The sequence below is a fragment of the Canis lupus genome, chromosome 12, assembly GCF_048164855.1.
Source record: "Canis lupus baileyi chromosome 12, mCanLup2.hap1, whole genome shotgun sequence".
Lineage (NCBI taxonomy): Eukaryota > Metazoa > Chordata > Mammalia > Carnivora > Canidae > Canis > Canis lupus.
Window position 1 is genome coordinate 27688847 of NC_132849.1, and position 24636 is coordinate 27713482.

General features: G+C 47.9%; 1 protein-coding gene and 1 long non-coding RNA gene across 5 annotated transcripts in view; one reads left to right on the forward strand and one right to left on the reverse strand.

Moving 5' to 3' along the window:
• LOC140601372 (uncharacterized) overlaps positions 1-24636 on the forward strand; it is a 54165-nt gene that overhangs the window by 9902 nt on the left and 19627 nt on the right. The gene's annotated exons all lie outside the window — the stretch shown is intronic.
• Positions 552-14322, reverse strand: IL1RN (interleukin 1 receptor antagonist). 3 transcript variants are annotated; one of them, XM_072770177.1, is made up of 5 exons: positions 14145-14322; positions 6095-6146; positions 4271-4359; positions 3019-3131; positions 552-1858 (listed from the first exon to the last, which is right to left on the reverse strand). In XM_072770177.1, the coding sequence occupies exons 1-5, from the start codon at positions 14152-14154 to the stop codon at positions 1646-1648; spliced, it is 477 nt and encodes a 158-aa protein (XP_072626278.1). In that variant the 5' UTR covers positions 14155-14322; the 3' UTR covers positions 552-1645. The 3 variants fall into 3 exon arrangements, with proteins under 3 accessions (XP_072626278.1, XP_072626279.1, XP_072626277.1); XM_072770178.1 differs by lacking the exon at positions 14145-14322 and adding an exon at positions 6288-6393; XM_072770176.1 differs by lacking the exon at positions 14145-14322 and having other exon boundaries at positions 6095-6279.

Sequence of the window (24636 nt, forward strand, 5' to 3'; positions counted from 1 at the left end):
ACAAGCCTCTGGGCACTCCCCCCTGACCCTCTGTCTCCCAGGAGTCACTTAGAAACTCCACTTTCAGACACAGCCCCCCCCCCGCTTCTCCATGTTTGCACCACCTGTCTACACAGCTCTCCCTGCAACTGCTCAGTTTTGCGTTTTAGCTTTATGTAAATGGAATCATGCTCTGTGCATGCTTCTGTGATTCTTGACTCCACACCATGTGGATAAGATGCATGTTTTGTGGATTGCAATCCATCCACTTTCTTTGCTGTTGAGCATTGCATTGTGTGAACACACATGATTTCTGTTTCGTTCTTCCGTGATGGGTGTTTGGATTGTTTTCTACTGGGGGATATTGTGGATAATGATGCTACACACCTTCCTGGCAGGGAGATTTGTTCTCATGTATCCAGAAAGAGTGAACCCCAAAAAGAAAAAGACTCTCAGAAAAGAGGCAGTCAGGCCTAGTCCCTGGGGTGAGAAAAGGCCCATTGGCCTCCTCATTTCCCAAGCTCTCCATGCGCCAAGCCTGGCAAGGCCCTAGACACAGCCAGTGAAGTAGATGAGTTTTTAAGATTTTATTGTAAAACAGAGCTTAAGTCACAGAGAGTAGAAACCTTTCTACTCAACACATACAACACACATTCAGTGAGCACGTGCTAAGGGCTGGAGCTGTGTGCTCAGCCCTGCGGGAGCCCCAAAACACAGAGGTCATGCTCCCTTCTCTTGGGAACTCACAGTCTGGTGTGGGAGACAGACAGAGACACAACCTTTCAAACAAGTCTCAGAGTGTCAGAAGTGCTAAAATGGTCCGAGAGTAATTCCTCCCTCCCAGGAACAGTGGAGCCACATTGATGCCCTGGCCTGCAGCTGGGAGTTTTGATGGGAGAGATGGGGGAGGAGAAGCACTGCAGGTGGCTGTCAAAGGTCTGGAGTGGAGATGGTACCTCGCTGGAGCAGTGGGGCCAGGCTTTAGGAACATCACAGAAAGAAAAAAAGTAGAGACCAACATAACACACTAACTTGTCATTTTTGCAGGTCAGGACGTTACAAAAATAAGAGAAATCAAAAGGGAGAGCTACTTTCATCCTTGCCCACACTTTTCCAGAATGGACATAGTGTCTAAATAAAGGACTCTCCTTGAAACTGGATGAAATTGGCTTCAAAGGAAAGCCAAGTTGAAATCCTTATCTTCCATCTTGGCACAGACTCTAAGGTTTCCCCACAGAACAGCATCGGTTTGCAAAACACAAGGTTTGGGAGGCCAGCAAAGGGGCAGGAGGGATCCAGGACATGGACATGGGGCAAGGGAGGAGAGCAAGGAGTTACGGAGAGGAGAGCAGGGGGCCAGGCTGGCCAAGCAGCCTGGCTTTAATCCAGAAGGCAGAGGCAGCCCTGAAAGGCCTGGAGCAGTGCTGCAGCTAGAGGTGCACTTTAGAAAGACCACTGTGGTGGCAGCATTGAGGTTGGCTAGCTGAGGAGGCTGGAGGCAGGGTCCCGTTACCAGGGCTCTCATACATCCTTCTGAGGGTCCACCCCACCGAGGCTGCTCCTCAGAGCCTCCACCACAGCCAGGAGACCCCAGGCAGAATGGAGAGGCATCTCTGGAGTCATTGATGTGTTGGGAGTGGGGGGGAAGCACGGAATGGACACACTATTATTCCTTCTGGAAGTAGAACTTAGTGACCATCATGGCCTCTTCTGGTCTGTTGGTGAGGCTGACAGGCCGGTCGGCCTCCAGTGCTGTGCAGAGGAACCAGCCAGGGCAGGCAGCAGACTCAAAGCTGGTGGTGGGGCCACTGTCTGAGAGGATGAAGGTAAAGCGCTTGTCTTGATCCTTGTTCTTACTCAGGTCAGTGATGTTAACGGCCTGGAAGCCAAGAAATGAGCAGTGAGAGCTGAGGAGCCCAGAGGTCCCATGCTGCCTCCCTCTCCCCACCATGATTTAGCCTCTGGCTGGCCCACAAGTGCTGGAAAAACAGTGACCACAGACCATTGCAGTAGGCCACGTGTCCCGGGTCTCTAGGTAGCAGCGACACAAAGAGGCTGTCCCATTGTCACACCTTGACTTTGGGAAATCTGGCCACTCTAGCCATGGGCCAATATGTTTGGTGAATGCATGGCATCAGCAGCAGAGGCCAGTGCATGTGGAGGCTGGTGCTCTGTCAGGGCCTGTGCCACCGGTAAGAGGGCATGGCGGAGAAGGTGGGCAGAGAGTACTGTAGTCCACTCAACACGGTACATACAATGTCCTGGTCACTCCTACTCCACACGGAGTAGTCACCCTCCAAAAGAATGCCCCTGTCCACTGGTGGGGGGAAGAGACAGGGCCACTGTTACAGCCACTCACATTGGGTTAAGATCTTATCCAACAAGTCCCTGAGACAAAACCATCTTTTCCCAGGGCTGGCAGCCCATTAATACTGCAGGGATCAAGGAGTGCAGGGCCCTGGATAGGCTGCCAACTTGTGGGTTTGAGTGGATAAAGATTAAAAGAGGAAAGTTCTGAAGCTTGGCTTCACTGAAAGAGGGCAAGTCTAAGTGGGTTGGAGGCCCTCAGGCAAGAGAGTGGCATGCAGAGAATGAGGCCCCCAAATGAACCATCCTTCCTGTCTCCCTCCCTTATTGAGACTAGATTCAGCTACATGACTAGCTTCAGCCAATGGGGCGTCAGCGGTGTGATGTCAGCAGGGGTTTAACAGGCATTTGCACATTGTCTTTTTGAACTAATCTCTCTGGGAAGCCAGCAGCCATGCTGTAAGGAAGCGCAGGCTGGCAGTGCAGCTCTGAGAGAGCACGTGGAACAAGAGCTAGAGGGTGAGAAACCCCCTTAGGCACACCTCCGCCTACCTCCGTGTCAGCAGAGCTCCCTGCTGAATGCCGCTCTGGGAGGGGTGCAGGCTATGCCAAGTGGAGCACAATTGCCCAGCCTCGCCTGCCTAATCAACCCACAGAGTCCCGAGAAAGAACACAGTACAGTCGCTCCAGCCACCAGGTTTGGTGTGGTCATTATCTGAGACTGGTCCTTACCTCCAGCTGGAGCCTGGTCTCATCTCCAGACTTGACACAGGCCAGGCACAGCTTCCCCCCATGGATCCCCAAGAACACGGCATGAGGCTCGACGGGCACCACATCTAACTTCTCTGGAGGAAGAGCAGAGGGCAGGGTCAGGTTGTAGAAAGAAGAGGAGGCAGCCTAGACTCTCCCAGGAGATTTTTCCGTCTCCCTCCTGCCACCCTCCACCAACTAAAAACCTAAGGTCAAAAGGATGCTGAGGCCACATCATCCTGGTCTGCATTCAAACAGAAGATCAAACCAAGCACTCTATCGAGTTACTCCTCAAGTTCCCTGTCACCCAGATTCTGCTCCTCATGGGTTCTATCCTCGCTTCTCCTCAGGACACATGTGCTCCTGGTCACCAGGGGTGCTGCCCATGGGCAGGGATATAGCACACAGTGGGCCCCAGGGCTACACACAGGGTCTACAGGGACCTGGGTGACTTTGAAGCTGCCTCTTACCCTTGGTAGTCTCTGAGCCCTCACATAGCTGTGAAAATCTCAGCCTTTCTGCGTTTGGCATGTCCATTAGGAGAATTAACAGAAGGACAGGGAAGGTAGGTCTCACGCTCTCTCTGAGGGAGGCAGAGGGCCAAGAACAAGGGGATGGGGCAGGGTGGGAAGGTGGAGATCACGTCATCCTATAGTACCACGTCAGCAACAGGGCCATGAAAACATCCCAGAAGGCTAGCGCTGAAAGACTCTCCCCCATCTGCCATCACACTGGCCTCATTTTAGCAAAGAAAAAACTAACGGATGGAGTAGGAGAAGCCTGCCCATGTTCATGCAGCTTGTTTTGAGCAAGGACCAGAAGGTGGCTGAATATGGTGTCTGTGAATAAGGGGCATAACCCAGGCCTAGATATGGTGTATTCATTCTGGGTGGTAGTTAGGGTTTGATCAACATAGGAACATGGAAGGCTTAATAGTCACAGGAGGGAAAAGGAGCAACTTGCCTTCTGTGCCCTACCCCTGCCAGCTGTGGCTCTGGAACACCGTGCCAGTAGCTGGGGGCTCCTGACCTTTGATCTGACCCTGCTGCCCTCTGGAGGCTGCCCTCAAGTGTGCGTTCTACTGGCCAGGCCTCCCCCAGCTTCTCACTCGGCCACAAACACCCAAGTGGGGATTAAGACTTTGAAACTAAGGTTTTCTGGGGGGCAAGCTGGAGACTCCATGGCAAAGTGACCCAGGACCCACACAACGTCCACTTGCCTGGCAACCACTCACCTTCTAATTTAGTATTTGATCCTTGCAAGTATCCAGCGACTAGTTGGTTATTCCTCAGGTAGAAGGTCTTCTGGTTAACATCCCAGATTCTGAAATGTGAAAGGACCCAGGTACAGTGAGCCACTTCTGTGGGCCCAGCCCTGTGCTCCACCTCTTCCTGTGTCTCCCAGAGCTCACTGAATCTGCATTCAACTTTTGGCCAGGCGTGGGCCCAGGGGTGTGGTATTTTTTGGGGGGTGGTGGTGGTATTTTAGCACATCCCTGGCATGGAGGAAAGACTGAGGTCAACACTAAGAGGCAGGCCCAGCTGGAACACAAGGCACCCACATTCTACCCCTCTCTTCATCTTTTCTCTTCACCCTCAGATTCCCAGAGCAGACGCATTCTACTCCAGCAAAACATGCTCTAGAGTAGCATCATCCAATACAACTTTCCAGGGGCAGAAATGTTCTATATCTGCACTGTCCAATATGGTAGCTGCCAGCCACATATGGCTATCTATCGAGTGCTTGAAGTGTGGTGTGACGAAGGATCCAAATTTTTAACTTAACTTAATTTTTATTAATTTAAGTATAAATTTAAAGAGTTATCTGTGACTAGAGGCCATCATGGCAGTTTCAAGGGACAAAGCACGCTGCAGCTAACTCACTTGGAACCTTAGACGATGAGGGTCTCTTCCCAGTGCCAGTCTTCCATCACTCAGTGGCTGCTCTGGATCTGACAGGGGCAGCCCTCCCTGGGAACGAGCCAGCTCACCCTGGGGCTCCCAGTCTTTTCTCCTTGGTGAAGGGCTTAGAGCAAGGCTTGCAGAACCCCAGCCAGAATGTGGGCCCTCCATTCCCTGCTGCCCACCCATGTGACCTTGGACCTGTGCCTCATCTCCTCACAAATGAAATGTGGCTGACAATACCCATGTCATCAGGTGACTTTGGGAAGCTCATGAGCTCAGTGAGGGGTGGTTGGACCAACTGCAAAGGTCTTTGCACACATGAGCATTTGACCTTTCCAGATTATTCTGAGTTCCTGGATGAGACTCCTACTGGAGACCTTTAGGTGCATCTCCTGGAGCTCCCAGTCAGTAGGAGGCAGCAGAGGCAAACCTCGTGAAGCCTGGAAAGGGGAGGTACCTGGTGTCTGGAAAGGGGAGGGATGCACCCACCCACATACACACACACAGAGAATCCTGAACTGCAGCCTCAAGCTAGGAAAACTCAGTTTGAGGGTGATGTGACTCAGTCCTGGGATATCACAGGACCCAGGGCCCATGAGGACAGCGTCACAGCCTGCCAATTTTCCAACAGTGCTGGTGACATCTCACAAAACTCCTGGCCCAACTTTTAAAAGATCACGTAGTTTTCTGGCACTGTGTGATCTTCACGACAACCCAGTAAGGCAGGCAGGAAGGAGGTGATCCTTAACCCCACATTGCAGATGGGGAGACTGAGGCCCCCAAGAGTCCTCCACCATGTCAATACAGATCTGCAGCACTAGTCAGCAGTTGCCACCCACCGTGGCCCTCCTGCTTCCTTGCCCGGCAAAAAGCCCCAGCGTGGCTCCTCCGCATCTGTCTGTCTGTCACTCACTGAATTGCCAGAGTCTATGGGAGAAGAAGCCAGGCTTCTGGCCAAGTTCTGCCCATCTTGAGCTCTTCTGAAGCACAAGCCCTGATGACCACGCATGTGGCTCCCCTTTCACGAATCACGGACATGCTTTTCCAGCCCAAACTCAGCCCAGTCTCAGGCACCGCAGAAGCCAGAGGCCCCCGATGGCTGTGGTGGCTCCATTTCCCGGTCTGTCCCACCCCCCTCAGGGGGGCCGCCTTACCTGAAGGCTTGCATCCTGCAAGGTCTCTTCCCCAAGGGACGGCAGGCTGTCTCTGAATGGGACAGGAAAAGGAGGAAAGAGATTAGGTAGCTGAGAGGACACCTGCAGGTTTCCATTCGGTGGCCACAGCGAGGCAACGGGACACTGCCATTTCGGCCCGGAGTCACTGCTTATAAAGAAAATAGTCACTCACCCAAGTCAGGCTGTTGCCGCCCTGTCCTGCTCTGAGAAACGGAAATGCCCCCACATTTCCAAAATGAGAAACCCTTGTTGTTGTCACTTTCAACCGTGCTGAGTGTCGCAATGGGGTGTTGTAATTGATTCCCTCCCTCTTTTTCCCCTGTGCAATTTCCCCAAAATTAAGATTTCTATTTCCCCTTCACTGAGTTCCTGGGAAGAAAAGCACAATGAAAACTGAACGCCTTTATCTGCCTGACAGGTATCCTGAGGCTGTTTGTTGACTTTTTAAAAAAATAGATTTAAGTAGAAAAGTCCTCCTTCCTAATCAGCCCAGCGGTAGGGCTCCTCAGCACACAGGACGGTCTCATGTCACTTCGTGTTCTCTGAAGGGGGGACAGCCTTGCTGGACTCTGGACCAGCAAACATTCTGTGAAGGACAGGATAGTAAATATTTTAGGGCTTGTCTCTGTCATGATTTCTCAACTCAGCTAGCGTCTATCGTAGCTTAAACAGTAGTAGGTGATCTGTAAATGACACGCTGATCATGTTCCAATACGACTTTATTTACAAAAACAAGTGGTGGCTGGATCAGGTTTTGAAGGTTGCTGACTCCTACTATAGAGGAAATTTCCTAAGAGGTGCTTTGAAGCCAGCGCTTTTCCTACTAGCCAAGTCTTTAAAGTTATGGTCTTGAGAAAATGGGATCTACCCAGCTCAGCAGTTGTGTAGAAACGGGTCCAAATTTCACCCCTTTCATGTGCCACTTGCTACCCGTGTGACCTGGAACAGGTCACTTACCTCCTCTGCCTCGGTTGCCCAGTGGGAGATTGTTCATGTCTTTCTCATGGGTGAAAAGAGGGAGGAAGGAGGGAAGGAAGAAAGGGAGGGAGGGAGAAATTCTAGCCTGCAGTGAGCACTAATAAGCATCACCTTCTTTCCTTCCTACATTCTAGAAGTTAGGGAAAATGTATGCATACTCCTATTTATGGATAGGGAAAACACGGACAGGGCTTCACATGACCAGAGCACATAATGCTAATGCGAAGCGCAGATGGCAGCATTGGAGAACTGGCTGGGAGCTCAGCCTTCGTCCTATCCCACCCTATCATTGTTCTGAAGAACACTAAGAAAGACCCAGAGAGGGAAAGGGACCTGTCCAAGGCCACACAGCTCATGAATGGCAAAGGCATGTCCAGGAATCCAGGTCTTCAGACTCCCAGACGGTGGTCATCCTGTGACAGCAACTGATCTTGATGAGTCTGACTTTATTTTCAACCAAAAAAATCAGTGTCCATGTCCAAATGAGAGTAAAATCCTGTAAGGAGGAAGGCTATACTATGTACTTGAAAGTTGATCACAAAAGTTCTCTTCACAAGAAAAAAGATATTTTTATAACTATGTATATAAAACAGGTGATGGGTGAATTGCTATGTTGTACAACTGAGAGTAAAATAATATTATATGTCAATTATACCTCAATTAAACATTTTTAAAAAATGAAGGTTACAAATGAATATCTCAAATCTTTAAAGAGCTCCTCTTTCAGAGCAAATGGAACATTTCTGCAAAAGTTGTATCACCTCCCTGTGTGATTACTTTGAGGGGCAAAGTGACATGTACGTGTCCCCTCTGTTCTCACAAGGTGAGTGACCTTGACAGACATTCACCTTTGAAACACATGCAAGAAATAATATCTACCTTTGAGGGCCAGGGGGTAGGGGTGAGTTCTGTTTGTTTGGGGCAAGGCTGGCTGAAGGACATGACGTTTAAGAACCTGCTTGATTATTTGCCACTTGCAGCATTTGCTGAGTTGGGGGTTACAGTTTCTGAAACAGCTACGAATCATCAGAGGCCTAAACTGGTCACCACCCCTGCTGAGATGGAAGGCAGCTAGCCCCCACTGTGATCAGTTCTCTCCTACTTGTGTTTTAATGCCTTTGCTGAAGCCCTCCTCAATGTTACCTCAGCATCCCTTGAAAAGTGTGCTTGAAGACTGAAGAGGAGGAAAGACTTGCCCAGGGGAGACCGGGGGACTCTATCCTGACTGCCTGCTGTCAGACAGGTCCCACCCATGCTGTGGCTCCTGGGTAAATGCTTCTCTGTCCCCATCCCAAATTCAGAGAGAAAGATATCTCCTGGAGAGCAGAACCCTGGGTTCTCCACCTTTGCCAGGTCTGCGCCTGAGAAGTGGCCTGGTAGGCCTTTTCCGGGTGGAGAGGAGGGAGTCCCTAGGATCCGACCAAGAAGTCAAGCTGACCTGGGGCTGCACTCTCCCATGTCACTTGGGAGCTGGGTCACCCAGGCTCTGTTCTCAAGGCCTCAGTTTCATTATCCAGTAGATGAATAATGAAACTGAGGCCTTGTCACCGGTACTGTGAGGACTGAGATGTTGCACAGGGTGTATTTCACCCTGACCCTCCATGTAGGAAATACTCACCCAATAGAAAGCTATTATGTCTCCTTCTTCACCCCACATAGAGTGGGAGAGGTGGGAGAGGTCAGTCACAATGCCCCTAACCCCTCAACCCTTCAACCCTGCCCTGTACACCAGGCTGGACTCCAGAGGGGGAGGCCCTCATCTGTCGGGGCTGGAGGGGGAAATGAGTAGGGGAGGAGAGGCTCCTTCCCTCCCCTCACGCTTCTGGCTGCAATTCCACTCTTGGTTCCGTCTTATCAAAAATAGTTGGTGTCCCTATGATTTCTGCCTACAGGAAATCTCTGACTAACCTTATTCTCAGTTCCGGGTGCTCAGCTCTGCACTCCAGTTCCTGAATTCAGGTTAATGACCACACCATTGCAGTGGACCCTGCCTCCCTGGTCAGCACCTTACACTCTCCCTGCAAGCTCCAGACATCACAACTGTATCTAGTGTCTTCTATATGCCGAGCCCTGCCCTATCGGACACTAGTGACAGCAGAAATGACTAAGGCCCCCTCAAAGGGAAATAGGACAGCTATGTCTTTGGAGTGATACTGGACAAGCTCTACAAGTCCAAGCAGTGGGCCCCTGTGGGCGCCTCTAGAGCACCATCCGCAGAAGAAGTGTTCAATAAATGCTATTTCTCAATTTCAGCTAATTGCATCTTTCGATTCTAAGATTTCCATCTGCTTCCTTTTTTTGGTATAGTTTCTGCCAAAAGTCTCAGTCTTGTCTTTCAGATCTCTGAACACAGTACTCATGGTTCTTGTAAAGGTTGCACCTGAGAGCTTCATTATTTGAATCTCTGCTGGGTCGCCTTCTGCCATCTGATTTTGTCTGCTCCACAGGTTGTCTTGCATGTGCCTGACTACTTTTTATCGACTGCTGGGCACCGTAGTGTATCAAACATTGTAGAGATCATTTGAGGCTCTGGACAATATTGTAGTTGCGTAGAGAGAATTCCCTTTTGCTTCTGCTGGGCAGTGAGGCTGGGTGCTGCAGCTCCAGGTGACCATCCACCCCGAGCAGGCTTGAGATGATCACAATGGCACATAGGTAACTATGCAGGCTACTCCATTTCCATTCAGTCCTAATCCTTTAGGGTTCTAGCCCAGACTTGGGGTGTTTATCAAGGCCCCTTCTCCTCAGTGGGAGATAAAGTACAAATTTTATACTCACTCACCCCCTGCCCAGCCTCATAAGATTGTCCAAAACTCAACTGGGGCTTTTGACACCAGCAAATGCTTCCCGGGGCAAAAGGCTCCAATGCTGACTTCCACCTATCCGGACCTTTGCAGTATGTCAGAGCCTTGGTCATCCCTCACAGCAAGAAGTTTGGTGGAACCTGATGTGTATTTTTTATTTTTTAAGTCGTATTATTCAGGGTGGCAGAGTTGGAATGGCATTTGGGGGTAGGGGCAAAAGCGATCGAAAAGTTGGGCAGGAGTGGGAGGAAGAAGAGGCTTTAATGCCACACCGAGGGCCAGGGAATTTATCTTAAAGAAAATGGAATCAGAAGGTAACACTGTCAGGTTTGTTTTATTAAAGATCATCCTGGAGCCAGCGGACAGATAATATTAGACTTGGTGTGTGGTTTGGGGTCATTGAGCCTGAAGGCATGGCAGTAGTGTGCCAGTAAATGTTGACAGCTGGATCTCCAAAAGAGTTCTCATTAGTAGCATTTGCCAATTTTTCTGGTGTAAATACCCACACCGTGGATGACCTCAAGCCACCAGCCTAACAACACTGAATGCAGAGCTGGGAAGAGATGCTCACAGCAGATCTTGCTGTCTCCAACACCCTACAGAGGTGGGGAGATTGGGCGGCTCTTCATCTTTCTCAAGAGAAACATGAATTCCTATTTCCCAACTCCAGTCTCTCCCATCTCAGCCCAATGTTTCACCCCACAGGTCCTGTCCCCCTTACAGAAAGTAATCCCTCCTGACAAATCCAGTTTATCAGGACACTTCAGTGAATCTTGGTGCAGACGTTTTCAGCTGTGCCTAACTGGCCTGCATTCATGTCATGCAAGCACCATTTGTAAAAATTTAAGCAGCTGGCTTTGGGTGGACAGGTGTACATCTTAAGTTGTGGTGGCTCAATCTCATATTTAGGTCCGTCAGGCAACTCTTACATATGTGAGTGTCACGGCACACAGCACACAATACGGGCAGTGCTGTTGTCCAAACTTTGGAAATTTTTACTAAGATAATAGTACAAAGTCTTTGGTTACTCTTTCCAAGAGATGGGTAAATATATCAGTACAAACAGGAGGAGGAAGGGCAAATATGATCTCACAACTTCTCTTTGTCAGCTTCCACCTACCCAGCCCTGCCAGGTAACCAAGTCAATTTTAACCAAATGCAGCAGCATTTGAGAAACTCCCTAGGGCAGCAGGCCAGGCTTGGAAATAGATATCTTGGCATCTTGTCCCACCAAGCTGCAGCCATCAGGGTCAGTGCCCTCCTGGCCCGGGAATGGTGGTCAGGAGATTGTATATGAAGTCAACTGTTGTCAATCACTGCTTCATAAGAAGCATACTGTCCTCCTAGGCCTAAATGGCAAACTCACTGTGAATTTTTTATAAGCTTCTAAGTCTTCTAAGATGGTTTTGCTCCAGCAACTTCTAGATTTGATATGGATCTGAGTTGAAAGCCATTATTTACCTGGTTATTTCGTGCTTCTAGAGGTACATGTTTGCTCTTGCCTTCGTGGCATAGATGACTAGGTTTATAAGGCAGCTAGCTTCTCCATGGGCAAACAGAGAGGGAGAGGGGCAGGAATTAGGTCGGGGTGGGCACAGCTGTGTTTCTGATCGGCTATGCTTCAGACTGTGTGTTCTGTTCTTTCATATGGATCTCAGTCCTCATAACAGCTATGCAAAGTGGGTATATTTGCACCCACTTTCGAGATGGGCATATACTTATACTCAACTTGCAGAATCAGAAATCAAGGCTCCGTGGGCAGTCTGGGTGGCTCAGTGGTTTAGTGCCGCTTTCAGCCCAGGGCCTGATCCTGGACTGCTGGGACCGAGTCCCACGTCAGGCTCCCATCATGGAGCCTGCTTCTCCCTCTGCCTGTGTCTCTGCCTCTCTCTCTCTCTATGTGTGTGTCTCTTATGAATAAATAAATAAAATATTTTAAAAAACAAAGAAATCAAGGCTCGGAAAGATGAAATCACTTGCTCCAGATCGTGGCTGAGGCAGGATTTGCACCCAGTTGTTGTATTCCTTCCCACGCTGAAGTCCTGCCAGAAAGGCAGCTGACCTCTTTCCTCTGCTTGGTTGCACAGTGAATGGAAGCAAGACTTATATTTGTATTACAGTGTTCCCTTTGCTTTGAACTCATGTCTTACAGAGTAACGATTTATTCCACAATTGCTTGGAAATTTTAGGAGTTTGTTCGTTTTTTGGTAGTAAGAAAAGGATGATTCTAAAAACTTACAGAGGTTAAAAAGAAAGCTCTTTACCTGGTTTTGGACTAGCATGGCCATTTACCCCGGTTTTTCCAGGACTTTCCAAGGGTTAGTACTGAAAGTCCTGCATCCTTAGTCTCTGGAAAACTGAGATGATTGGTCACCTTATAACACGAATCCTTAATCAGTGCTCATACCATCTGCTGGCTAGTATTGCAAATTGCAGGCATGATTAGCTGCTAATCATTGAGTCTTGCACTGCAGAAATGTGGCCCATTTTATTAGACAGGAAGATAAAGCACATGAGAACCAAGAGCCTGACCCTTCCACTCAGGAAGAAACTATGGCAGATGCAGTATTGATCAATCACTCCCCTTCTGATCAAGTTAATTTTTAGTTTAGCCATTCACATTTTATTTCCTCCAATTATGTAAGTCAAGATATGTCAACCTCTAGTAGTTTAACATTGGTTTCAAACTTAGGCTATAAAAAGAGTTTCTCTTTCATTATCACCATCTGCACCTTCACGTCCTCTTCCTCCTGCCTTGCCTTCTTCACATGCATTAGCGGTGAGGTCAGTGGTGTTAGAGAGTAGGTAGAGGTCCAGTGAGGTAAGCACCATGCCCAGGTACATGCCCACCTCCATCCTTGCTCCTCTGTCCTGGAGCTCCCAGCTCTTGAGGCAAACTCTGAATCTCTCCCTGGTCTCTCTTCTCAAGCCCTGCTCCTGGCTTCCCAGAAAACATGACTTCACTGGGCTTACACTGCACTCATCTCCTGAATTCAAACTTACTCAGGACCTACTATGTGCCAGTTTAAGATATTTTGGAATGGACTGTTTTTAAGTATAATAGTTTCCTCACATTCTATCATCATCTGGTTCCAGGAGTGGCATCATCTTTACACATTTGAAAGATACATAAGACCATGAGCTGACATTTTAACTCATTCCACTGGAGACTGCCTCACCTACTGGGGTAAAGGGAAGGGTTTGCTGCCCTTGGAAGAACTGCTTGGGCACTTCTCCATCCATGACCTCACTCAGTCTCTGTGCCTCTAGAGCACAATATGGTGGTTTGGAATAGACTGTCTGCAGTAGAGCCTGGCTCCTCCCCTTATAGTAGCTGTCTGGCCTTGGGCAAATCACTGAATCTATCTGTGTCCAAGTTCCCACTTCTGAAACTGTGAACAATAATAGTGCTTCCTCATTGGGTTGTTGTGAGGATTAGAAGAGACGGGCCATGTAAAGAGCTCAGCAGAGTGCATGGCTCATAAGCTTATGGAAGAATTGGCTATCACTGCGCCCGTGAGACCCTGAGTGTTGGCCAGTCTCCTCTTGACACTGAGAAGAGTGAGACCCAGAAAGGAGGAATCAGAGGTCAAGCATATAATTGGAAACCAAGTCTTCAGATCTTTTCTCTGCCCCACACAGATCTTAACCAGAGATTGCAAACCAGTTGCCTACAGGTTGAATATTTTCTTTGTTCACTTTATTGTTTCATTTAATCAAAATACTAGATAGGGAAATCAGAATATCTGACTGCTCCTGAAAAAGGAGAAGTTCTAGCCATCTGGGCCTGCATTCTCATGAGAAAACCATCTGCTGGAGTGAATCAGTTCACAGTCCCTACCTTTCATACTACCCTTCAGATCTTGTGACCTAGTGCCCAACTCATTGTCAGTATTTCTCATTGAACTCACACTGTTCTTTCGCTCATCTGACAGAAATATTTTCCCAATTTCCATGTCTCTATCAATAGTGGAAAATGACCAATAGACTTGAAGAGCTCCATGACTTGTCTCATCATGGTCATACTTCCTCCATTGCCTGCTGTCTTGGTAGTCACTGGGCTGGCAGCCCCTGCCCTGCCACTGCCTCCACCTTGGCCAGGCCTCCCAGACAGGCCTGGAGCTACATACCCTTTACATTTCCCTGGAAGCTTGCTCTTCAGAGTCTGAAAGCATTTGGTAAACACTAACAGTAGATATTTTCCTACCCGTGCTACAGATGGACAAGTAGGAGTGAAAGGAGCTTACGTGCAGCCATGGGAAGGGCCCAGTAGAATCCAAGGTCTTTTTCTTTTTCTTTTTTTTAAATCCACGGTCTTCTAAGGTCTTCTGGCCTCTGGCTCCAGACTGAGCTGCTGCACAGAAAGAAGCACCGTGTGGTACCTGTGCTGCCAGTAACTCCCAGGATAGAGCTGCTCCTTCTTTCCTGATTACCTGAGGAGAGGAAGGGGAAGGGCCAGGGCCTGCCTTCCACACACCCATGCAGGGCTTGCCAGACCCAGCTTCCAAAAGGGTGACTCAGGCTAATAGAAGCCAGACTGGTTCTTACCTCTGTAAAGCCAGAAGTCTCCCATGAGGAACTAAGCTGGCTTAGTAAGGCTGGATCTCAGCTTTGTGTCCAACCTCACTGCTGCCAGTTCATGCACACATGCCCTTATCATCTAGACAACATGGGCTCACTTGGTCATGTGTGCCAGGCACTCTTCCAAACATTAGGGGAAAGCCAGATAAGGTCTCTGATTGTCTAATGGAGGAAGGCAGACAAGAAGCTAATAGACAAAGAAACTAACTTTGCATAACAGCATGTGCTCTAGGGAAAGTAAAAAGTATGCTCTGTTTTTGAAGGACCCAGGGGTGGGAGCATGTTTTCTGTAAAGTGGCAGGGAAGGCTGATCTGAAAAAGTCACTTGTGGGCTGAGGTCTGCTTGATGTCAAAGGAGTGGAAGAGTGTCCTGGGGGAGGGAACAACAAGCACAAAGGTCCTTGGGTGGGGATCTTCTTGGTTTATTTGGGGACCATGTGGAGGCTTATTTGATTGGGACACAGCTTATGGAGCAGCAGGGTGTCCATCCTTTCTTCCCGTTACCCTCAGGCTCCCCACCCCAGCTGTTGGCATAACACTGTCCACAAGGCTGGATACTCTCTCCTCACCTTCTCTATAAGACCCTATGTTCTAAACTTTCTCCTCTTTGCCATTCCAAGCTTGTTCTCTAGCTTCGTGCCCCTGGATCCTGCCAGCACGAAGCAGACAACTCAGGAATCCTTAAGACCATCTGAGTTGATGCATGGAGAGCAGTGGCAAGGGCCCCCTTGGCAAGCTAGAAGTTCTAGGTCTTGTCCCCAGGCCTGCAACTAATCAGCTCTATGACTCTGGAAGTGTCCCTAGATTAGGGGAAGGCTGGAGGAAGAAGGGGCATGCAGACTATAAAATCCTTTACAAGTTGTGTGCATTGAAACAGGGCCTTGCTCTAGGCAGTGCCTTAGGGCCCAGGGCAAGGGGAGAGTGAAGAGGCAGACCAGCCTACTGGCTACCTTCAAGCCTGTCTCTTCTGTTGGAGAAGGAAAGACCATGCTTACTTGCAGAAGGGCTTATCATTCATAAACCCCACAAGACAGGCCTATTGGAGTGCTTCACTTTCCCTTAACCCTGTCTCTGGGGGCTGGGCTCATTCCCAGGGTCCCTTCACTCAGCCCACAGGGCCTGAAGTCGGCTGGGAGGTGCAGAGAGCCAGAGCTGGCCAGGGTGCCCTTTCCTGGGTACTCCTGACCACAGGGACTTCCCACAGGGCCTTCACTTCCTGTTCTCTTCACTCTTGGCTCATCAACTAGAATATCAAGGACTCTGAGTTTGGGCTGGGAATTTCTGAAGCAGCTTTTGCAGAGAAATGCCCATTCGCTAATGAATCAGAAACAAATTTTGTAAACCTGGAAAGTTGGGTATCAGGGCAGCTGGGGAATCTGCTTGTGCACACCATCTTGTCATCGTGGCATGCATGCATTATTACGTTGGGAGGACTACTCGGTGAGGCAGGTTCTGGCATCCAGGGTTTCAGGTCCTGGCCTCACAAACCACATCTGTATGATTTTGGAAACATCTATAAAAGGAGGGTAAGACTGTTACCCACCTTGTAGGATAGTTGTGAGGACTGAGCTGATAAGCATAAGATGCTAAGAACACAAGAAGCATAATCTAAGTAGTAGCTATAATTTCTGCAGAGCACAGGTCTGCTTTCTGCCTGGGGTGCTAAGGGCCCAGCCAGTCTTCTGGGAAGCAAGTAAACCAGGCTCCCAGTCAAGGCCAGGGATGGTGTGTTGATCAGTGCACAAAACTGGCATTCCCTGTCAGGCCTGACATGGGGCACATTCATGACAGAGGGGCCATTTGTGGCCACTGCCAACCCCTTGGGCCTGGCCCACTCCAGAACTCTCCTCTCCAGGCTTGCCACCTCTCCTCCCAGCATAGTCAGAGCACCTGATATGCCCAGAGCCAAAAAACATCCCAGAGATGGGGAAGATTGCATTTGTGGGAAGCACTGGCATCTGGGAACTTGGGAATTCTGGGTGGCTGGGCATCCTCAATGGTGGAGGGGGCTGCTTCTGGAGAACACAGAGGCACTCCACCTCGAGCACAATGACTGACCATTCAGTCAAGCATTGACCTGCCTGGGGCCAGCCTGCTGCACAAAGAAGAAGGGGGTGGGGGACAGATAGAAGATGGGGGGAGGTGGGAGGTAACAAGAAGAGCAGGTCTCAGGAATGGAAGCATGAGATACTGAGGTTCAGTGTTATTTAGAGCCCATGTTTCAGACTGAGACAGCTGCAGGTGAGGTCTCCTGGTAGAACAGATGCCAAAGCTCCAAGGGGAAGTCATCCGCTGGGCTCCTGGCGGGGTCCCTGTGCACTGTGGGAAGCCTACGAGCATCAAAGAATCCCCTCACCACAGTCCTGGGCAAGAGGCATGGAGGGGGCATCCTGCTTCCTGCTAGTTTAGGTCCATGAGGCCAGAGCCATGGATCTGAGTTGTGAAAAGAGACAGCAATGAGCTGTTCCCCAGGGTCTTAGATAAATGTTAGTCCTTGCAGGGTTTCTAAGAGTCTACACAACCAGACTTCAGGCTCGACTTGCAAAACAATCTCCTTTTTCCTCTGAATTCTAGCTACACAAGTCTCTTGATTTCTCAATAGCACCTCTTCCTCCTGCCTCAGGATTTTGACATAGGCTCGTCCTCTGTGTGGAACAAGTAGACTATCCTCACCCTTGAGACCTCAGGTCAGACACTTCATTTGTGTGATCCTCTGTGTGCCCTGGCATGTCACAGCAAAGATTGCTCTGTTTATCATTTCATCCCTAACTCACAGCACAGAACCTGCCACACAGACAAATGAGTAAAGGAATACATGGGAAGCCACCGCTCATGTATACAGTACCTCTCTCTCTCTCTCTCTCTCTCTCTCTCTCTCTCTCACACACACACACACACACACACACACACACACTTACTCATACATCTGTATAAAAGAGTAAGACTCCCAACATGACATTCAAAAGTAGTCACACATTGAAATATACAAGTTCACATCAATTACTGTTAAGATATGCAGATTCTCCTTAACCCCAAGATCTACTCTTCTGGGAACTACCCTGTCATCACCATCACAACTCTCAGGGCCAGTCGTATAGAAATGTACCTGACTTTGTCCCCAGGCCATGGCTGACAGGACCTCTGGTGGGCAGCTGCTTCCAACCAACTGACTGCCAGGAGGGGGAACTAGAATGAAGAGAGGCTAGGCCATGTGGAAACACTCTCAAACCAAGGACTTCAAAATCCATTACCTTTAGAGTGGCCACTTGCTGCAGAGAGGCAGAGAAAGCCCCTCTGAGGGGAGGGAAGAACAAAGCAGAGAGATGCAGAAGTGAGAAAGCAGAGGCCTTTGCCTGACAGATAATTACGACTGGCTTCCCGTCTCATAACCCCCCTGTTCCCAGGCAGTCTCTCATGAGGTCTGACTGCACATCCTATCACAGGGCCCTGTCTCACCACTCCCCATTATGGTGGAAGCTAGCTCAAGCATGTCTGTCTCCTGCAACCAAAACCTTCAATTAAACAATCCTGTAAAGGCCAACAAGCAAGACGGAAGGGAAGTGAGAAGTCCACCAAAATGAAAATGCAAAGGCACAGACTCGAGCAAGGCACAGGCTGACAACTGGGAGGCCATTCCCTAGCTCTGCGCGGTACACTGCCCTTCACAAAGCTCCTCCTCATGATCCACAGCTCAGTAGGGCCTGAGGTTTTCTCTGTCAGGCTCCTTGCCTCATGCTAGTGAGCTGCCCCTGCTTTTCTTAGCCCTGCCACCTTACCACATCCTCAGCCACAGTGCATGGGATGTGGGACCTGAGTCAGAATAATCTGAATCCTCCTGGTTTTGTTCAAGCTGATCTCAGGAACACAAGCGGTTCCTCTGACTTTCACAGCAGCCACATGGTAGATGCTGTCAGCCGGCTCAGGGTGGCGTTTCATCCCTTGTGACAACAGCTAACAATTGTAACAAAGCCCAGTGTACATTCACTCCACAAAAATTTATGCCTCTCCCCCAACCCCCACCACTGCCAGGTGCTAAATGTCAGATCCTGAGGGGACAGAGGTAAGCAGGGCAGGTGTGTCCTTGTCCTCATGGACTTAATCTTCACACCCTTAGAAAACTACATCACAGGGTAACATGTGCGTGGATAAGGGAAGCACAGGGTTTTATGGGAGCATAGACCAGGGGCACCCTACACAGGCTTGGGGGAGCAGCCAGGGGAGCAAGATGGGACAAGTAGGGAAGGAGGAAGGAAGAGAAGCTCCAAAGTGAAATGGGGGGTTAGGCAAAGCAGAGCTGAAGTATAGTGCTTGCAGGGAAAAGCAGCAGGAGCAGCCTACAGAGTTGGAGCCTCTGGCCTCCAGGCCCTTACCCATCTATATCATCATGGGCTCTAGATCTGGGGCAGCATTAGTGGCTCAAGAACTTGTGACAGGGAAGACTTGGGGTGCCAGTCTGGAGGCAAGAGAGGAATAGGCTAGCAAGTGTTCAATTTGCATTTTACCTTTACCCTGTATGCTTACCTGGGGGAGGAGAAGATGGGGGACCTGATGGTAAATATGGGGTCCTATTCCCACCCCCTCAAAATAATTTGAGCTAAAGTGGATCTCTGTAGGTTGTTTCATGTAACAGAGTGTCTGGGTCCTGGGAAGCCCTACCTCAAGTGTTAGTCACCTGAGAAAGCTTCCTTTTCTGAAGCCAGGGGCTTTTATGAGGAAAGAAGCATTCCAACCACAGTGTCTTGCGGTGCGTCAGAATTCCTGGAGAGACCGAGCCACAAGCCTCTCTGTGCTCGGTAACAGGAACACGATTGACCTGTGGTCTGTTGCAAAGAATTGCATCACTGGGGAAAGAAGGCTGTGCCCAGGAACAGAACAACCCAGAGTCTGGGGTTGCTCAGACCTAAAGGCTTCCCCAGCTGTCTGGATCCCAGGGCTGGAGGCCAGGGTCATGGACTTAGAACCCAGAACTTGCCCGTCCTAGTCTGTTGTAAGGACACGGGGTGCACACCTGACCAGGCCAGCCTCTCTGCTACCCTGGGAAGAGGGCTTTGTGTGGATGGTTCCATGCAAACCCACTCCCCTTTGTGGTTCACACCTGATTGAGGATGGTTTTCACACATGCGCACAGAGCCCAGCATGATACAAAGACTAGCACACAGGGCACTGACTGGAAAGTCAGCTCAGGATCTACCCCTGCATGGTGTGAAGAAAGGAGGAGTGAGCAGAAGGAGCTGAAGTGCCATGCAGTCACAACACTAGCCCATCCCTAGGATATCCCCCATCCCTCTGGAGCTAGGGTGGACCTGGAAAGTGAGCCAGGTCTCCACATCCCACGCTGATTGGCCATTGGATGTAGGTTTCCCTTGGAGAGCAGCCACAACTTCTTCAGGTGTAGGCCATTCTCATGGGGCGGGGGCAGGTCTGGGCAGCACACACCAGCATCTACAGCAGCAGCGCCCAGTGCCAGCTGCCATGCTACCATAAGGACTATATCCCTGAACTTTCACAATAGTTTCAGACTGTGTTACTATTATCTTCACTTTGCAGATGAGAAAACTGAGGCCCAGTGTTGTTTGGCTCAGAGTCTGCTTTACAATAACATCTGCTTCACCAGCAAAGCACTGGATGTGTAGTGAGGAAACCTCGGCACAGAACACCTTCACTTCCCATCTAGCCACTGACTGCTTCCCAGAGAAGTCTTTATTTCTCTCTTGGATGCAATTTTCCCAGCTCTAAAATGAGGATTCTAATACTTGATCTACCTTTTGCTGAGTGTGCTTTATGAACTGCTAACCCCTAGACAAATATTAGATGGAATTCTTATTACACATGAAGAACAATATGTGATCTAAGAAATGGCAGTCATAAGATCATCCCCAAACCTCTAAGTATGGCCAGAAATGTAAACCTTTTGGGTACTTCAACTGGCAGAGGGCAAATGCAAACACCTCCATTTGGCAAATGGTTGGATGGAGGTAGATGACAAAGAAGTCTGTAGACAGAATTGAGGCCAAAAATTGATTCCCAGAATCCATGTCCAACAGGGCCCTAGCCTGTATCTGATGACACAATGGAAACAAGAGCTGGCCCATCCAAGAGGATATGGACTTCCTGAGAGAGGTAGGAAGGAAGCAACATTTGTCAAATGTGCACCTGTGCTGGGCGGCACCATGCCAGGTGCTTTATTTATATAGATTATATTTTCATCCCTTCAATAACCAGAGGCTTTTGACAACTGACCATCAGAGGTCCAAAGGTGAAGGGTAACTTGTTAAGGACACAGAGCCCAGGAAGGGGTGGGAACTTGGCTTCTCCAGCACACCTACCAGGTAAGGAGCTTGCTCCAATGCCACAGAAGTACTGGGAGATTTATAGGCTGGCCAGCATATGAACCTGTCTCTGCCCCAAAGTGCAAACTGTGGAAGAGAGTGAAAATGTTTGCCTCGTGCAGCAAGACCTGTTTCTTTAATTTGGGTATTGCTCTGAGAACCTTTCTGGGGTTAATTTGCTAGGGGTCTGATGTGGGTGGTTAAAGACAGTTGTAGGCTATGGAGGCAAGATTTGCAAGCCACATCCCAGAAAGAAACCCTGGGGTGAGGACAAAGGGGAAGAGAGAAGAGGTCTTCCTATAAGACCCAGAAGACAGTTTCCTCAAAGAATCCAGAATAGGACCCAGGATCTGAGTGTGGGCATTGCTGCCAGGCCAAGAGAAGTCTGTGGATGCATATGTGCATGCAGTGGTTGATCTGGGATCAGACATACTGCATAGCCTCTTGATTCATGTGCGACCAGAGAAGCCTCCTTCCAGATCAATCTAAACACACTTGAGGATGACTGTTGTCCTTTGGTAAAGGGACACCACCTGCTTGTCCTATGATGGGTGATGTGAAAAAGATCTCCAGGTGAGGCGTGGGCTCAATTAGGAGGGAGTAGAGCCCAAGAGAAACCAAGGCATGGCCCAAATATAATCTCTGCCTGTAATGGGAAGTTTTCTCCATCTGTGAAATGGGAATAATGTTAGCACCTTGATAACACAGGCAAAGCTTTCTGTAGAGTGACATAGACATAGCATGTCAGCTGATAGCGATGACTCATCCAAAATTTCATGTGTGTTGAAGTTTTTTATTATCATATTTTTGCAGCCATACAAGTTCATAAATGCCCTATATTTGTGGCAAAAAAAAGAGCTGGTTGCTCTGCTGTGGCCAGCCCCTTCCTGTTGGTCCTCTCTCAGTGAGATTCTGCTCCAACATTTAGAGTGACCCAGCTGTCTTTTAGTTAGAGCCTGGCTATATTCTTTCATCCTTGTACTTAGAACTTTTATGTTTAATATTTTAGGCATGTGTCTTGGACACATCACCAAACCAGATTTTAAAATCTAATCTGGCAATCTGTCTTTCAGCTAGGAAGCCTAGTTCACATCCCTTTTTTGGTAATCTTTAATATATTTGGACTTGCTTTATTACTTACATTTTCGTTTCTGTTTTAGCTCTCTTGCAGTGCTTATCTCTCCTCTCTTGTCAGTGACTGCTATTAAAATTTTACCACAAATGTTTTACTTTACAGGGTCTAAAGGTAATAAATATCTACACATCCTTACCCCCAAATACATGGATCTATAAGCATTTTAAACTTCAGTCATCTCCTCCTCAACCTCTATGTTATTGTTCTATGGCATTGTAGTTTTACTGTCACTAACCCCACATTTTTTTTTAAGATTTTATTTATTTATTCATGAGAGAGAGACACACACACACAGAGGCAGAGACACAGGCAGTGGGAGAAGCAGGCTTCATGCTGGGAGCCCGATCCCGGGTATCCAGGATCACACCCTGGGCCGAAGGCAGCACTAAACCGCTGAGCCACCTGGGCTGCCCCCCCCCCACCTTTTTTTTTTAAATAGACAAGACAAGGCTTGTTTATTTTCCCACATGTTTACACTGGTTTCTTGGCTCACCATTCTTACTAATAGCCCAGATCTCCTGGGCTTCCCAAAGCTGTCTACCTCCTATTCTCTGGGACCTATGAATGTGTTATGTTACAGGACAAAGAGGAATTAGGGTTACAGATGGAATGCAAGTTGCTAATCAGCTGACCTTAGAATAGGGAGATTATTCTGGATTATCTGGGTGGGCTCTATGTACCTACCTACAAGGGTCCTTCAAAGTAGAAGAGGGAAACAAAAGAGGAGTTAGAGTGATATGATGTGATAAGGACCCAACACCTGTTACTGGCTCTAAAGATGGAGAAAGGGACCACCAGCCAAGGAATGCGGGAAGCTTTTAGAAGGTAGTAAAAGCAAGGAAGTAGTTTGTCTCCTAGAACCTCCAGCAGCCCTGTGGACTGATACATTTAGTCTAACCCAGTGAGACTTGGATCTGAATCCTGACCTGCACAAATGGAAGATAATTTTGTGTTGTTCTGAGGCAGTACATTAGCGGCAATTTGTTACAGCAACTAATGGAAAACTAATATACCTTCTTTCTGGACTCATTTTCCTTCTTTTTAAAACACTCTTTACTCTTTTCATGAAGGCTTGGTGGTGGTAAGCTTATTTATTATTTACCTGTAAATATCCTTATTGCATCCTTTTTTTAATAGATAGTTTTCATTGGTATACATTCTGTATTAACAGTTAATTTTCTCTCAGCACTTTAAAGATAATTATGATTTCTAAAAACTCAATTTAGTTCTTTCCCCAAACTGCCAGGTCATTTGTTATTTTTCTCTCTTGCTCACATTTTGATTCAGTTTTTTTTTGTTTTAAATATTTCAAACATGGTTATTTAAAATTCTGAATCTGATAAATCTGAAGTCTTAGGGGCCTCAATCTGTTAGTTGTATTTCAGACTCAGGTTCCTATGTAACTCGGATCATGTCATACTGAAGTTGGAGGTCTAAGTCATGAAGTCAAATTCCCTCTGGGACTCTGAAGTCCACCCAGTGATAGGCTCAAAACACTGGGGGGAAAAAAGGAAAAGAAATACACTGAATTATTCATAACATTAGACTTCTAACACAAAATATAATAATGCAGCTTTTTGCTAAGACAGGCAAGAATGAGTAATAATCAAATGAACATTTTAATTATTGTGCTTATTATAGAACAAAGGATCTTAACCTGAGAGGTGTCTGTGTATAGGCCTGAGTAGGTCCACGAACTCATTTAAATTTTATGCAATAGGTCAGGTTCATTTCAGAAGTAAGGACCCATATCGCAAAAAGATGTATAATCTAAAAACAATTTAAAAATCACTACTCTGAGGGCACCTGGGTGGCTCAGTCAGTAAAGCATCTAACTCTTGGATTCAGCTCAGGTCATGATCTCAGGGTTGTCAGATCGAGCTCCCAGTCAGAGATAGCCATAGTTTAAAAAAAGGCATTTATACCTAATGAATTAGTGAAAATTAGGAAAAGCACACCTCCCACCACTGATGAGGTTGCACAGAAACTTGATGCCAGCAATGGGCTATTGTTCTAAACTTTTCAGAAAGTGATTGTGTAACATGTACCAAAAGCCATAAAAACATTATCAATCTTTGATCCATTAATCCCATTTCAGGGAGTTTTTCAATAGAAAATCATCCAAAGAATGAAAACCACATGGGTTATTTCATGATGAAAATAGTGAAACATTAGAAGAAACTTCAATGTGTAGAAAAGGGAAATTAATTAATAATGCCATATTTATGGAAAATGATGCAGCTCTTTGAGATGTTTAATTTTAGAGACCAAATAGCAAACACAAAATATGTTTATTGCACACTGGTAGTGTCATTTCACCCAACTGAGGCTCAGAAAAAGCATGGAGATTTTGGAGGTGCACAGTTCTCAGAGGATGTGCAACTAGATGCCAATTTCCCTGTATTTTAAAGAAGTCTGAGCAGCTGGCTGTGCCTCATGATCAGATGACCTTAGTGTATGAGCAACAAACTGAGAAACCTGTGACTACATGCACAGAGTTTATATCCTGATCAAACAAATCTCACCAAAAATGTTACCCTGACACGTACTTAATGAACAACATAATTATTACTGAACAGAATGATAAGCAGGCCCAAATGTTCACCTCCTTGGTTCTCCTGAGGGACAATGTATAAGCAGCATGGCTTTAGGACTTAGCTGGAAGTGTTGAGGGTTTTCTTTTTATAGAACCTC

Excerpts from the sequence above, each read along its gene's own strand:
- IL1RN (XM_072770176.1), bottom strand. The coding sequence starts at position 6,210 with ATGGAAACCTGCAGGTGTCCTCTCAGCTACCTAATCTCTTTCCTCCTT. Across the intron at positions 4,360-6,094 it reads TGCAGGATGCAAGCCTTCAG|AATCTGGGATGTTAACCAGA; the intron begins GTAAGGCGGCCC and ends TTCACATTTCAG. Across the intron at positions 1,859-3,018 it reads AGACCAGGCTCCAGCTGGAG|GCCGTTAACATCACTGACCT; the intron begins GTAAGGACCAGT and ends CTTGGCTTCCAG.